Source organism: Nerophis lumbriciformis, linkage group LG17 (genome assembly GCF_033978685.3).
Source record: "Nerophis lumbriciformis linkage group LG17, RoL_Nlum_v2.1, whole genome shotgun sequence".
In the NCBI taxonomy this organism is placed as follows: domain Eukaryota; kingdom Metazoa; phylum Chordata; class Actinopteri; order Syngnathiformes; family Syngnathidae; genus Nerophis; species Nerophis lumbriciformis.
In genome coordinates, this window is record NC_084564.2 from 3,096,936 (window position 1) to 3,112,510 (window position 15,575).

General features: G+C 35.9%; 1 protein-coding gene across 2 annotated transcripts in view; it reads right to left on the reverse strand.

Moving 5' to 3' along the window:
* Positions 1-9,653, reverse strand: part of tyw1 (tRNA-yW synthesizing protein 1 homolog (S. cerevisiae)) — a 138,644-nt gene extending 128,991 nt beyond the window's left edge. For both annotated transcript variants that reach the window (XM_061972205.1, XM_061972204.1), the window contains exons 1-2: positions 9,509-9,653; positions 6,261-6,388 (exon numbers count right to left, since the gene is read on the reverse strand). In XM_061972205.1, the coding sequence (XP_061828189.1) occupies positions 6,261-6,388; positions 9,509-9,599 (219 nt within the window). In that variant the 5' untranslated portion in view covers positions 9,600-9,653. The remainder of the gene's footprint in view (positions 1-6,260; positions 6,389-9,508) is intronic.
* Between the last annotated feature and the right edge of the window lie 5,922 nt (positions 9,654-15,575).

A 15,575-nucleotide genomic window follows, 5' to 3' on the forward strand; every position in this document is an offset into this window, starting at 1 on the left:
ATAATGTAGGAACCTACCAGAATATTAATAACAGAAAGAAACAACCCTTTTGTGTGAATGAGTGTAAATGGGGGAGGGAGGTTTTTTGGGTTGGTGTACTAATTGTAAGTGTATCTTGTGTTTTTTATGTTGATTTAATTAAGAAAAAAATAAATAAATAAAAATAAATTAAAAAAAACCGATACCGATAATTAAAAAAACTATACCGATAATTTCACATTTTAAAGCATTTATCGGCCGATAATATCGGCAGGCCGATATTATCGGACATCTCTAATAATAATGTTGTTCTTGTTAATAATACAGGGTTATATTGTTATTATACTCATTTATTTCAGACCCAGGGGGATTCAAATTCCAAAAAATTTAAAAAAAACAGCACAACACCAACTACGATAATACAAATAAAAGAAATAGAAGCAGCAGAATAAATAAAAAATAAGAAAAAAATGATCAAAGCTACAATTGTATGATTTTCGGTTGTAAAGTAGTTATAATCTGTAATAATAATTAACTGTTACTTTTGTGTTTTCTAATAAATGTAACAAAACTTATATTGTAATGCATTAGAAACTTATTTTAGTAAAAAAAAAAATATATCTGATTGATTTATGATTTCAAAGCAAGTTATTCATTGTACATTGTAAAAATTACAACAGATTTTACGGTAAAAAAAACTTTATTTTTTTTTTGTAGTTTAAAAAAACAGTGGTATTGGCTTTTTGGTTTTTTTTTTACAGTATACAACGCAAAAACAACAACCATCGATTTTATGATTAAAAAAACTCTGCGCTCTGTCGCCAGAATTTGACCATAAAAAAATATTGATTGATATTGATTGATATATTCTTATTTCAAATATGCATACAAACTAAGAGCAAGCCTGATCCAATACAGTGCTATAGCCTTAACAGCCATTATAACAAAATGAAAACAATGGAGTATAAAAAACGAAAACAAATGAGCATTGGACTTTCTTTTTCTTTTTTTTTTTACATATTTGAAAATGAGTGAGAAGCAGTTTACACTTATTTAGTCCCACCCCTTTTCTGTCATGACTAGAACTATGGCTTGGTTTGTTCTCCCGAGGTGCAAGTGAATTGGACTGGTCAAGGCTTGAAGGTGGGTACATGATTTATTTAAACTATCAAAAAAAAGAATAAACGAAAAGCGCGCACCTGGGGCGGAGGTACAAAACTAGACTATAAACACAAAACTTGCGCATTGGCAGAAAACTATGAACAACAACAAAAAAACACTAACTGTGGCAATAATAAACAAACTTACTTGGCATGGACATGAAGTGCGCAGAGGTGGATAGAGTGTGACAGGGGGCATAAATGCGGGGAGGTCGTCAGAACGACAAACTGAAAAGAATGAACTTAAATACTATGGACATGATTAGTGAAAGCAGGTGCGTGACTCAAAACGTGAAACAGGTGCGTGACGTGACAGGTGAAAACTAATGGTTGCTATGGTGACAAACAAGAGTGCACAATGAGTCCAAACGTGGAACAGGTGAAACTAATGGGGTAATCATGGAAACAAGACAAGGGAGTGAAAAGACAGAAACTAAACAAAACATGACTTAAAACAAAACATGATTACACAGACATGACATTTTCTTAGTTTAAAATCATAAATTACTCTGAGCTAGAACTACCTGTTCACTCTATGTACAAACTTAATGAACTTGTTTATACATAAATTATAGATATATACATACATATGCACACTACACACACATAGCCACACCATTACCAGCACCACTGCCTCAATGAGCAGCCCCACACTCTTCTGTAACACAAACAACCCAATATCAAAGCCCTTCTTCATGTCTGTACCTCTGGAATACCATGTTTTAAACTGGTTTATGTTTGGACATTGCTTTAACTCCACATTCAAACCATTCCATAGTTTCACTCCACAAACTGAAATACAAAAACTTTTAATGGTCGTTCTATAACTTAAGCATTTTGAAATTTAAATTCCCCCTTAAATTATAACCTCCCTCCCGTGTGCTGAACAATTTTTGAATGCTTCCTGGGAGTATATTTATTTTGGCTTTATACATTATATTGGTACCTTTATCGTATTTACAGTAATCCATCCATCCATCCATTTTCTACCGCTTGTCCCTTTGGGGATCGCGGGGGGTGCTGGAGCCTATCTCAGCTGCATTCGGGCGGAAGGCGGGGTACACCCTGGACAAGTTGCCACCTCATCGCAGGGCCAACACAGATAGACAGACAACATTCACACACTAGGGCCAATTTAGTGTTGCCAATCAACCTATCCCCAGGTGCATGTCTTTGGAGGTAATACACCGCAAAAATAACGACCATAGATTTTACGGGAAAAAAAACGTTCTGTCACTGGAATTCTACCGTAAAAATAAAGTAGTACCATGTTTCCATACACAGTAATATGCTGTAAAAAACACCATAAATTATGCGATGAAACTATCGGGACTAGCCGGCAAGTCTACAGAGTATGTACAAAATAGAGATGTCCGATAATATTGGACTGCCGATATTATCGGCCGATAAATGCTTTAAAATCTAATATCGGTTTCAAAAAGTAAAATGTATGACTTTTTAGAACGCCGCTGTGTACACGGACGTAGGGAGAAGTACAGAGCGCCAATAAACCTTAAAGGCACTGCCTTTGCGTGCCGGCCCAATCACATAATATCTACGGCTTTTCACACACACAAGTGAATGCAAGGCATACTTGGTCAACAGCCATACAGGTCATACTGAGGGTGGCCGTATAAACAACTTTAACACCGTTACAAATATGCACCCCACTGTGAACCCACACCAAACAAGAATGACAAACACATTTCGGGAGAACATCCGCACCGTAACACAACAGAACAAATACCCAGAACCCCTTGCAGCACTAACTCTTCCGGGACGCTACAATATACACCCCCCCGCCCACCTCAACCTCCTCATGCTCTCTCAGGGAGAGCATGTCCCAAATTCCAAGCTGCTTGTTTTGAGGCATGTTAAAAAAAAATAATGCACTTTGTGACTTCAATAATAAATATGGCAGTGCCATGTTGGCATTTTTTTACATAACTTGAGTTGATTTACTTTGGAAAACCTTGTTACATTGTTTAATGCAGGGGAGCTCATTACGTCGATCGCGAGCTACCGGTCGATCTCGGAGGGTGTGTCAGTCGATCACCGGCCAGCCATTAAAAAAATAGTCCTAAAAATGAGCGATCATAAATCTTCACTATGACGTCACTTTCGTCACTTGATTGACATTCACGGCACCCGAGGGTCTTCTGAGATGACGCTGGCTGCTGCCAGCTCATTAAAATTACCGACTGGAAGGCGAGAAACACTTTATTTCAACAGACTCTGGCGCCGTACCTGTCGTCAAAACTCCAAAGACCGACTGCACAGTTGCACAATAAAAGCGCTGCTTCATCCTGCCTGCGCTACCAAAATAAGAGTCTCAGAAAGCTGGCGTGCACAAGCTAGCAAGCTACGGAGTTTGCCGACAATGTATTTCTTGTAAAGTGTATACAAAGGAGTACGGAAGCTGGACAAATAAGATGCCAAAAACCAACCACTCTCATGTGGTATTGGACAGAAAGGAGGGCTTTTTTTCTCCTCCATTCGAAAATGCGGACGTTATCATCACCACTGTCTGATTCCTATCAATGCAAGTCATCAGAATCAGGTAATACACCAACTTATATTCTTGTCTTCATGAAAGAAAGGAATCTATATGTGTTAAACATGCTTGTATTATCCTTAAACACCTTTAACTTATTAACAATATTAACTATGTGTTAAACATTCTTGTATTATCATTAAACACCTTTAATTTATTAACAATATTAACTATATGTGTTAAACATGCTTGCAATATCACTAAACATCTTTAACTTGTTAACAATATTAACTATATGTGTTAAACATGTTTGCATTATCTTTAAACACCTTTAACTTATTAACAATATTAACTATATGTGTTAAACATGCTTGTATTATCATTAAACACCTTTAACTTGTTAACAATATTAACTATATGTATTAAACATACTTGTATTTTCATTAAACACCTTTAATTTATTAACAATATTAACTATATGTGTTAAACATGCTTATATTATGATTAAACACCTTTAACTTGTTAACAAAAACATATGTTTCATAAATAAGTAAATATAAATGATATATATGAATGAGGTAGCTCCCCACGACTTGATCAATTGAAAAGTAGCTCGCCTGCAGAAAAAGTGTGAGCACCCCTGGTTTAATGCAACCAGCGGGGCACCACAACAAAATTAGGCATAATAATGTGTTAATTCCACGACTGTATATATCAGTATCGGTTGATATCGGAATCGGTAATTAAGAGTTGGACAATATCGGCAAAAAAAGCCATTATCGGACACCTCTAGTACAAAATATAAATAATTATCAAATCAGTTTGCAACTGCATAATGACATCCTTATACTTTTATATTTATTTATTAGTCACTGTTAGAAGTGGCCCTCTGAGGGCAGCCATAACTGCAAAGTGGCCCTCAGTGAAAAGGAGTGTGACCCCCTGGTCTACATGCAGAGGTGGGTAGAGTAGACAGAAATTGTACTTAAGTAAGAGTACTGTTACTTTAGAGATTTATTACTCAAGTAAAAGTAAGGAGTAGTCACCCAAATATTTACTTGAGTAAAAGTAAAAAGTATGTTGTGAAAAAACTACTCAAGTACTGAGTAACTGATGAGTAACATATACACACACATATATATATATATATATATATATATATATATATATATATATATATATATAAATGATAAATAAATGATAAATGGGTTGTACTTGTATAGCGCTTTTCTACCTTCAAGGTACTCAAAGCGCTTTGACACTACTTCCACATTTACCCATTCACACACACATTCACACACTGATGGAGGGAGCTGCCATGCAAGGCGCTAACCAGCACCCATCAGGAGCAAGGGTGAAGTGTCTTGCTCAGGACACAACGGACATGACGAGGTTGGTACTAGGTGGGGATTGAACCAGGGACCCTCGGGTCGCGCACGGCCACTCTCCCACTGCGCCACGCCGTCCCGTATATATATATATATATATATATACATACACACACACACACACATATATATATATATATATATATATACACACACACATATATATATATATATATATATATATATATATATATATATATATATACACATACATTGATATATACAGTATATCATTTATATTTATTTATTTTGCCGTTTTTGTTTACATGTTAAAGGTGTTTTAATGAATATACATGCATGTTTAACACATATAGATTCCTTTCTTTCATGAAGACAAGAATATAAGTTGGTGTATTACCTGATTCTGATGACTTGCATTGATTGTAATCAGACAGTAGTGATGATAACGTCCACGTTTTCAAATGGAGGAGAAAAAAAGTTCCTCCTTTCTGTCTAATACCACATGAAAGTGGTTTGTTTTTGGGCTTCTTATTTGTCCAGCTTCCATATTCGTTTTTATACACTTTACAAGAAATACATCGGCGGCAAACTCCGTAGCTTGCTAGCTTGTTTGCGCAGGCTTTCGGAGACTCTTGTTTTGAAAGCGCAGGCGCGATGGAGCGGCACTTTTATTGTGAAGACAGGAACTGTGCAGTGAGTCTTTAGGCTTCTGAGAAAGGTACGGGTGAAATAAAAAAGTATCTTTTTTCCTTCACACTTTTGATTGATTGATTGGAACTTTTATTAGTAGATTGCACAGTACAGTACATATTCCGTACGATTGACCACTAAATGGTAACACCCGAATACGTTTTTCAACTTGTTTAAGTCAGGTCATGTGACCCCTGGCTCTGTTTGATTGGTCCAACGTCACCAGTGACTGCATCTGATTGGTGGAACGGAGTGAACGTCACCAGTGACTGTATTTGTTGAAACGCAGGCACTATGAAGGTCTGTCTGACAGACCAAAAACAATCAAAGCGTGCATTAACAGATCGATCAAAATTAGTAGCGAGTAGCGAGCTGAATGTAGATAAAAGTAGCGGAGTAAAAGTAGCGTTTCTTCTCTATAAATATACTCAAGTAAAAGTATGTTGCATTAAAACTACTCTTAGAAGCACAATTTATCCCAAAAGTTACTCAAGTAGATGTAACGGAGTAAATGTAGCGCGTTACTACCCACCTCTGTCTACATGTTACACACGCTGTTGAAGCAGAAACCTGCCAGGGACAACCCACCTTCTTCAGAACCATCTTGAGTAAGAACCAGAGTCCAAAGGCAAATACTGCAGCGGTGTACAAGTAGATCCTGTTGTGCCATATTAGGGTGAAGTAGTTGCCATAGTAACCGGGGGAAGAATGCAACACTGGGGACACAAAATAAATCAGACTTGAATACACAAAAAGTCAAACACATGTGAGGTTAGCCAACACTGGATGAGTCTTTTATCATATTATGTCTTTTGAGGTATTTCAATGTGAAGTTAGCACATACTTGCCAACCTTGAGACCTTCGATTTCGGGAGGTGGGGTGTGGGGGCGTGGTCGGGGGTGGGGTGAGGCGTGGTTGGGGGCGTGGTTAAGAGGGGAGTATATTGACAGCTAGAATTCACCAAGTCAAGTATTTCATACATATATATATATATATATATATATATATATATATATTAGTGATGGGTCCGGCAACACCGATGCATCGGCGCATGCGTCGAGCTCATAGAGCAAAACCCTGTGTCGGTGCGCGTACCGCTTTTAGAAAGTCACGTGACCGATCATGAGCTGTTTTGGTCACGTGACCGATACGCCAACTGTGTCGCACTGACGCCTCCTCTGTGCCCTGTGAGCGGCTCTTTTCTACAGCCGGAGAAATAATAACTAAGAAGAGAAATCGTCTAAAATGTAATATGTCGGAAAAACTTTTTTTTTTTATAAAAATGTGTAAAAAAATAAAATAAAAACAATTCCCAGTCCACAATCATCCACAACACGTTCTCTTAGATTTCCATGTTATGATACATGTTCACATTATTTATTGACTGTATCTAAAAAAGATAAAAATATATTTTTATTTAAATGAAGATATGAAATAATCCTAAATGAAATACAATGACTTGGTTTATATTATTGTATATACTAGGGCAGGGGTCACCAACGCGGTGCCCGCGGTTACCAGGTAGCCCGTAAGGACCAGATCAGTCGCCCGCTGGCCTGTTCTAAAAATAGCTCAAAGAGCAGCACTTACCAGTGAGCTGCCTCTATTTTTTAAATTTTATTTATTTACTAGCAAGCTGGTCTCGCTTTGCTCGACATTTTAATTCTAAAAGAGACAAAACTCAAATAGACTTTGAAAATCCAAAAAAATATTTTAAAAACTTGGTCTTCACTTGGAATAAGCGGTAGAAAATGGATGGATGGATGGGTCTTCACTTGTTTGAATAAATTCATTTATTTTTTACTTTGCTTCTTATTACTTTTAGAAATACAATTTTAGAGAAAAAATACAACCTTAAAAATGATTTTAGGATTTTTAAACAAATATACCTTTTTACCTTTTAAATTTCTTCCTCTTCTTTCCTGACAATTTAAATCAATGTTCAAGTAAAAAAAATTGTTTTTATTGTAAAGAATAATAAATATTTTAGCTTCTGGTTTTTCGACGAAGAATATTTGTGAAATATTTCTTCAAACTTACTATGATTAAAATTTTAAAAAATTATTCTGGCAAATCTAGAAAATCTGTAGAATCAAATTTAAATCTTATTTCAAAGTATTTTGAATTTCTTTTAAAAATTTTGTTCTGGAAAATCTAGAAGAAATACTGATTTGTCTTTGTTAGAAATATAGCTTGGTCCAATTTGATAAATATTCTAACAAAGTGCAGATTGGATTTTAACCAATTTAAAAACATGTCATCAAAATTCTAAAATGTATCTTAATCAGGAAAAATTACTAATGATGTTCCATAAATTATTTTTTTAATTTTTTCAAAAAGATTCAAATTAGCTAGTTTTTCTCTTCTTTTTGTCGGTTGAATTTTGAATTTTAAAGAGTCGAAATTGAAGATAAACTATGTTTCAAAATTTTATTTTAATTTTGTTCGTGTTTTCTCCTCTTTTAAACCGTTCAATTAAGTGTTTTTTTCATCATTTATTCTCTACAAAAAACCTTCCGTAAAAGGAAAAAAAAATGTACGACGGAATGACAGACAGAAATACCCATTTTTTTATATATATAAATGTATTTATTTAGCTATTCTTGTTTAAATCACACTTACGTGTAACTTACAAATGACAATATATTTATTTATTTAAGTGTGTATCAAACTGGTAGCCCTTCGCATTAATCAGTACCCAAGAAGTAGTTTTTGGTTTCAAAAAGGTTGGTGACCCCTGTACTAGGGCATCAAATCAGTGTCAGTTGAGTCGGTCCATAGGTTGCCTGTAGGGATTTTTAATGTCCAGCAGATGTCAGTATTTAGTGACACAGTATCGACACAGTATCAATACAGTTTTGCAATGTGTCGAAACGCTTCATGACGCCTCATCAACCCATCACTAATATATATATATATATATATATATATATATATATAGATATAGATATCTACATCCTGAAAATATGCAAACAAAACTGTGTTTGGATAATTGATACTTCAAACTTGCATAAATAAATATTAAGGAATATAACATAACTTGGCTTCTGAGAGTTTCAAATGTAATGAATAAAATGCTAAAGTTGTTGATAAACAAGCAATTATTTTAATAATTAAACATGGTCATTTTAAATGAATTATTATGATAATTTAAAATCAATTATTTCAAATATGTTCATTTTAATGTATAATTCTATGGCTGGATGTAATAAGGAGTCAGGAAAAAATACAAAGAAAAATACAAATAATTTTGATGTTTTTAGCAAAATATAGTAAAAATGTATTTATTTTTATTTAATTAATAAAAATATTTATTTTTAGGTAAGATAAACATAATAATACAATTTATCTCTAGTCTGGATGATTTAGTTATTGTCACCCCGTCATGAAAAAAGGCTGTCCTCACTCAGGTCCGCATGGAGCTGGAGGGGGCGTGGCTTCCAGCTCCGGCTGAAAATCGGGAGATTTTTCGGGAGAATATTGGTCCCGGGAGGTTTTCGGGAGAGGCGCTGAATTTCGGGAGTCTCCCGGAAAATTCGGAAGGGTTGGCAAGTATGAGTTAGCATCAAGTCTGAGGTTGGACTGGTGGAACAGGTCCGCCCATTTAGCGAATTGATTATTTCAACTGCATTTGATGCAAAGGACAATTTTAATAATGCTCCAATGAATAAGGGTCGTTTCTCTGAAAGGTTACTGGATTATTTCGACCATTTCAAAAGGCAAAATAAGAGCGGAGTGAGTTGCAAATAACAATGGCAAGGTTGCAGCTAGCTAGCTAGCTAACTGTTTGGCTAACTTTGGTTGCCGGCTGAGTTCAACGAGGATATAAACTCACCTTTGGGGTTTGAGGTCGCCGCACTTGTTCCAAAAAGTAAAGCGAGGACGATAATAGCACGCATTGCTGTAAAGAGATTGTTTAAACACATTTTAAATTCTCTACTGGCGGTTCACGTAAGGAACCATAGTTGTTTGGCAGAGGTGCATTCTGGGAAATGCAGTTTTGTGACATGCGTTGTCATCGTCAGATAAACTGAGCTCTGGCGCCATCTAGCGTGAGGGAGTGTGAACATGCTCTATAGAAAACGTTGCGTGTATACTTTTTGAAATATTGTGTCTTGTTTGTGTTGAATTTCCTCAGAAACTACAATTGACAATGTTTTGATTAATCAAATGTACACACATCCCACACCCCGGATTGTAAATATTGTAAAAAAAAATTCAATGTACCTGATTATCTTGTGTGATGACTGTATTATGATGATATTATATATCTGTATCATCAATCAATTTAAGTCAGGGGTGCTCACACTTTTTCTGCAGGCGAGCTACTTTTCAATTGATCAAGTCGTGGGGATCTACCTCATTCATATATATCATTTATATTTACTTATTTATGAAATATATGTTTTTGTTAACAAGTTAAAGGTGTTTAATGATAATGCAAGCATGTTTAACACATATAGTTAATATTGTTAATACATTAAAGGTGTTTAATGATAATACAAGTATGTTTAATACATACAGTTAATATTGTTAACAAGTTAAAGGTGTTTAAAGATAATACAAGCATGTTTAACACATATAGTTAATATTGTTAACAAGTTAAAGGTGTTTAAAGATAATACAAGCATGTTTAACACATACAGTTAATATTGTTAACAAGTTAAAGGTGGTTAAAGATAATACAAGCATGTTTAACACATATAGTTAATATTGTTAACAAGTTAAAGGTGTTTAAAGATAATACAAGCATGTTTAACACAAATAGTTAATATTGTTAACAACTTAAAGGTGTTTAAAGATAATACAAGCATGTTTAACACATATAGTTAATATTGTTAATACATTAAAGGTGTTTAATGATAATACAAGTATGTTTAATACATATAGTTAATATTGTTAACAAGTTAAAGGTGTTTAAAGATAATGCAAGCATGTTTAACACATATAGTTAATATTGTTAACAAGTTAAAGGTGGTTAAAGATAAAACAAGCATGTTTAACACATAGTTAATATTGTTAATAAGTTAAAGGTGTTTAAATATAATACAAGCATGTTTAACACATATAGATTCCTTTCTTTCATGAAGACAAGAATATAAGTTGGTGTATTACCTGATTCTGATGATTGCATTGATTGGAATCAAGACAGTGGTGCTGATAACGTCCGCATTTTCGAATGGAGGAGAAAAAAAGTCCTCCTTTCTGTCCAATACCACATGAAAGTGGTTGGTTTTTGGCATCTTATTTGTCCAGCTTCCGTACTCCTTTGTATACACTTTACAAGAAATACATTGTCGGCAAACTCCGTAGCTTGCTAGCTTGTGCACGCCAGCTTTCTGAGACTCTTATTTTGTTAGCGCAGGCAGGATGAAGCAGAGCTTTTATTGTGCAACTGTGCAGTCGGTCTTTGGAGTTTTTGACGACAGGTACGGCGCCAGAGTCTGTTGAAATAAAGTGTTTCTCGCCTTCCAGTCGGTAATTTTAATGAGCTGGCAGCAGCCAGCGTCATCTCAGAAGACCCTCGGGTGCCGTGAATGTCAATCAAGTGACGAAAGTGACGTCATAGTGAAGATTTATGATCGCTCATTTTTAGGACTATTTTTTCAATGCCTGGCTGGTGATCGACCGACACACCCTCCGAGATCGACCGGTAGATCGCGATCGACGTAATGAGCACCCCTGATTTAAGTGGACCCCGACTTAAACAAGTTGAAAAACTTATTCGGGTGGTCAATTGTATGAAATATGTACTACACTCTGCATTCTACTAATAAAAGTTTCAATCAATCAATCAATTCAATATAATTGTAATTAAAAATATTTTTTTAAATAACTATGTGTGTTATTGTCTTATTTACATCACTACATTGTCACTATCTCATGGATGTTTAAATAAAATATGAGGCATATGAAGGACAGTTAACCATTTCCACACTGTAAAATCAATCAATCAATCAATCAATCTTTATTTATACAGCCCTAAATCACAAGTGTCTCAAAGGGCTGCACAAGCCACAACGACATCCTAGGTACAAAGCCCACATAAGGGCAAGGAAAAACTCACCCCAGTGGGACGTCGATGTGAATGACTATGAGAAACCTTGGAGAGGACCGCATATGTGGGTAACCCCCCCCTCCCCCCCTCTAGGGGAGACCGAAAGCAATGGATGTCGAGTGGGTCTGACATAATATTGTGAGAGTCCAGTCCATAGTGGATCCAACATAATAGTAAGAGTCCAGTCCATAGTGGGGCCAGCATCCTGTCTAAGAACATAGACTACTGTTTAAGTCACATTTGACTAACTACACTAGAGCAAGCCCGGTCACAGGCAATTACAGAGCCTGCTAGTCCGGGTGAGGAGAGGCCAACATATTGCAATGATACCATAACAAACATGCATCAGACCAAACGCGGAGCAGCAACTTTATTTTTCAGAGGACATACATTCAAAAATGCATCATCAAATATGTTTTGTCACGAGAAAAGATGTCACGTCAACATAAAGCAACAAAGTACCACTTTTAAAATGTTTAGCAAAACATGTACACGAGGCAAGTACAATAAAACTACATTCATGGCCGAAAGAAAAGACAAACAAAAAGAAAAGAAACAAACACTCGTTGTTGTTTTGTTCCTATGACACGTTTCATCCCAGTGTTATTAAATTGGGTGACTGCATTTGATTGGCGGCATCCATCCATACTGTTTTTAAACACCACGATGAAAACACACTTCTAGTAAGTTCCCAGAGTACAAATATTATTATTAGCATGCAACACATCCTGGACGTTGTCTAGAAAGGTGCTTAACAATCTCATAATGTCACAAAGAGTGCAAAAAATAACATCGTGTTCGTTGATGATTGTGTGGGTTGTAGAAAGTCACATGATCACAGTTTTGGGGTCTCAGTAGGAGGGCAGTGGTACTTCCACGTTGATTTCAACTAGAGATAAATTATTTCAAACGTAATATCAGAAATTATCGGTATCGTTTTGTTTTTTTTATCGGTATTTTTTTGTTTTTATTAAATCAACATAAAAAACACAAGATACACTTACAATTAGTGCACCAACCCAAAAAACCTCCCCCTCATTCACACAAAAGTGTTGTTTCTTTCTGTTATTAATATTGTGGTTCCTACATTATATATCAATATATATCAAAACAGTCTGCAAGGGATACAGTCCGTAAGCACACATAACCTTTAACACTTCATTTTACTCATTTTCATTCATTACTAGTTTCTATGTAACTGTTTTTATATTGTTTTACATTCTTTTATTAACATTATTTTATTAATATTTTGAAAAAAGGACCTTATCTTCACCATACCTGGTTGTCCAAATTAGGCATAATAATTAGGGATGTCCGATAATGGCTTTTTGCCGATATTCCGATATTGTCCAACTCTTTAATTACCGATACCGATATTAACCGATACCGATATCAACCGATATATACCAGTGACGTGCGGTGAGGTTCATGACTGGTGAGTCAGATTTACAAACATATGAACCCTAAAGAGTATCTTATTCACCATTTGATTGGCAGCAGTTAACGGGTTATGTTTAAAAGCTCATACCAGCATTCTTCCCTGCTTGGCACTCAGCATCAAGGCTTGGAATTGGGGGTTAAATCACCAACAATTATTCCCGGGCGCGGCGCCGCTGCTGCCCACTGCTCCCCTCACATCCCAGTTGGTGAACAAGGAGATGGGTCAAATGCAGAGGACACATTTCATTACACCTAGTGTGTGTGTGACAATCATTGCTACTTTAACTTAACTTTAACTTTACACATACAAACTGTAGCACACAAAAAAGCACGTTTAATAAAAAAAAACATTATTATGGTCTTACCTTTACTTATAAGTGCGGGAACAGTGGTGTTCGTGTTGGAGGAGTTGTGAATGAATGAAATATGAAATCCGTGCTGCAGTCTGCAGGTGTACCTAATGTTGTGTCCCTGCAGTCGTTCACGGCTCCTCCGGCGCGAGCAATTTTGTTTTTGCACTTTTTGGCTTCTTGTTAAGTGACTTTTTTTGGGTGGATTCGGTCTTGCACGTGGAGGGTTCGGGTGTAGGCTTTGGTTGGTGTGGCGCTCCCGTCGGGGGGGTGCACTCTGCGGCGGAGGTGCATTAACCGGCACCAGGAGGCGGGATTACGCGAGCCTCACACAGTGCGTCTTCGCAGCAGTTTTATGATCGCTCAGCACAAGAAATACGTTACACACATACAGTTGTTGACAAAATACACTGTACATTATATACCTCAGCTAACTAAACTATGGAAATGTATAATATAATTCATATAGCAATACGGTCTAACTGCACAGCAGGCCAGCAGTTAGCCAAGTCCGCAATCCATGTTGAGGCACTGAGTGACGTGCCTCAACTGGCTGCTGATCACCGCACCGTCTCTTCTCAGTATTTGAACGGCAAATGTGAAAATTCAGCGATTTTGAATAAAAATAATCTAAAACTGGTGAAGTTAAATGGAAAATAACTTTATAGTATAATCACTGGATACATATAACAATTTAATTCATTTTTTTTCTTTCCATGATGGCAGGTGAGGCCCCGCCTCACCTGCCTCTAGTGACCGCACGTGACTGATATATACAGTCGTAGAATTAACACATTATTATGCCTAATTTGGACAACCATGTAGGGTGAAGATAAGGTACTTTAAAAAAATAATAATAAAATAAATTAATAAATTAATAAATTAAAAACATTTTCTTGAATAAAAAAGAAAGTAAAACAATACAACAACAGTTACATTAAAACTAGTAATGAATGAAAATGAGTCAAATGAAGTGTTAAAGGTTAGTACTATTAGTGGAGCAGCAGCACGCACAATCATGTGTGCTTACGGACTGTATCCCTTGCAGACTGTATTGATATATATTGATATATAATGTAGGAACCACAATATTAATAACAGAAAGAAACAACCCTTTTGTGTGAATGAGTGTAAATGAGTTTTTTGGGTTGGTGCACTAATTGTAAGTGTATCTTGTGTTTTTTATGTTGATTTAATAAAAAACAACAACAAAAACAAAACAAAAAAAAACGATATCGATAATAAAAAAACGATACCGATAATTTCCGATATTACATTTTAACGCATTTATCGGCTGATATTATCGGACATCTCTAATAATAATAATGTGTTAATTCCACGACTGTATATATCGGTATCGGTTGATATCGGTATCGATAATTGAGAGTTGGACAATATCGGAATATACAGGTAAAAGCCAGTAAATTAGAATATTTTAAAAAACTTGATTTATTTCAGTAATTGCATTCAAAAGGTGTAACTTGTACATTATATTTATTCATTGCACACAGACTGATGCATTCAAATGTTTATTTCATTGAATTTTGATGATTTGAAGTGGCAACAAATGAAAATCCAAAATTCCGTGTGTCACAAAATTAGAATATTACTTAAGGCTAATACAAAAAAGGGATTTTTAGAAATGTTGGCCAACTGAAAAGTATGAAAATGAAAAATATGAGCATGTACAATACTCAATACTTGGTTGGAGCTCCTTTTGCCTCAATTACTGCGTTAATGCGGCGTGGCATGGAGTCGATGAGTTTCTGGCACTGCTCAGGTGTTATGAGAGCCCAGGTTGCTCTGATAGTGGCCTTCAACTCTTCTGCGTTTTTGGGTCTGGCATTCTGCATCTTCCTTTTCACAATACCCCACAGATTTTCTATGGGGCTAAGGTCAGGGGAGTTGGCGGGCCAATTTAGAACAGAAATACCATGGTCCGTAAACCAGGCACGGGTAGATTTTGCGCTGTGTGCAGGCGCCAAGTCCTGTTGGAACTTGAAATCTCCATCTCCATAGAGCAGGTCAGCAGCAGGAAGCATGAAGTGCTCTAA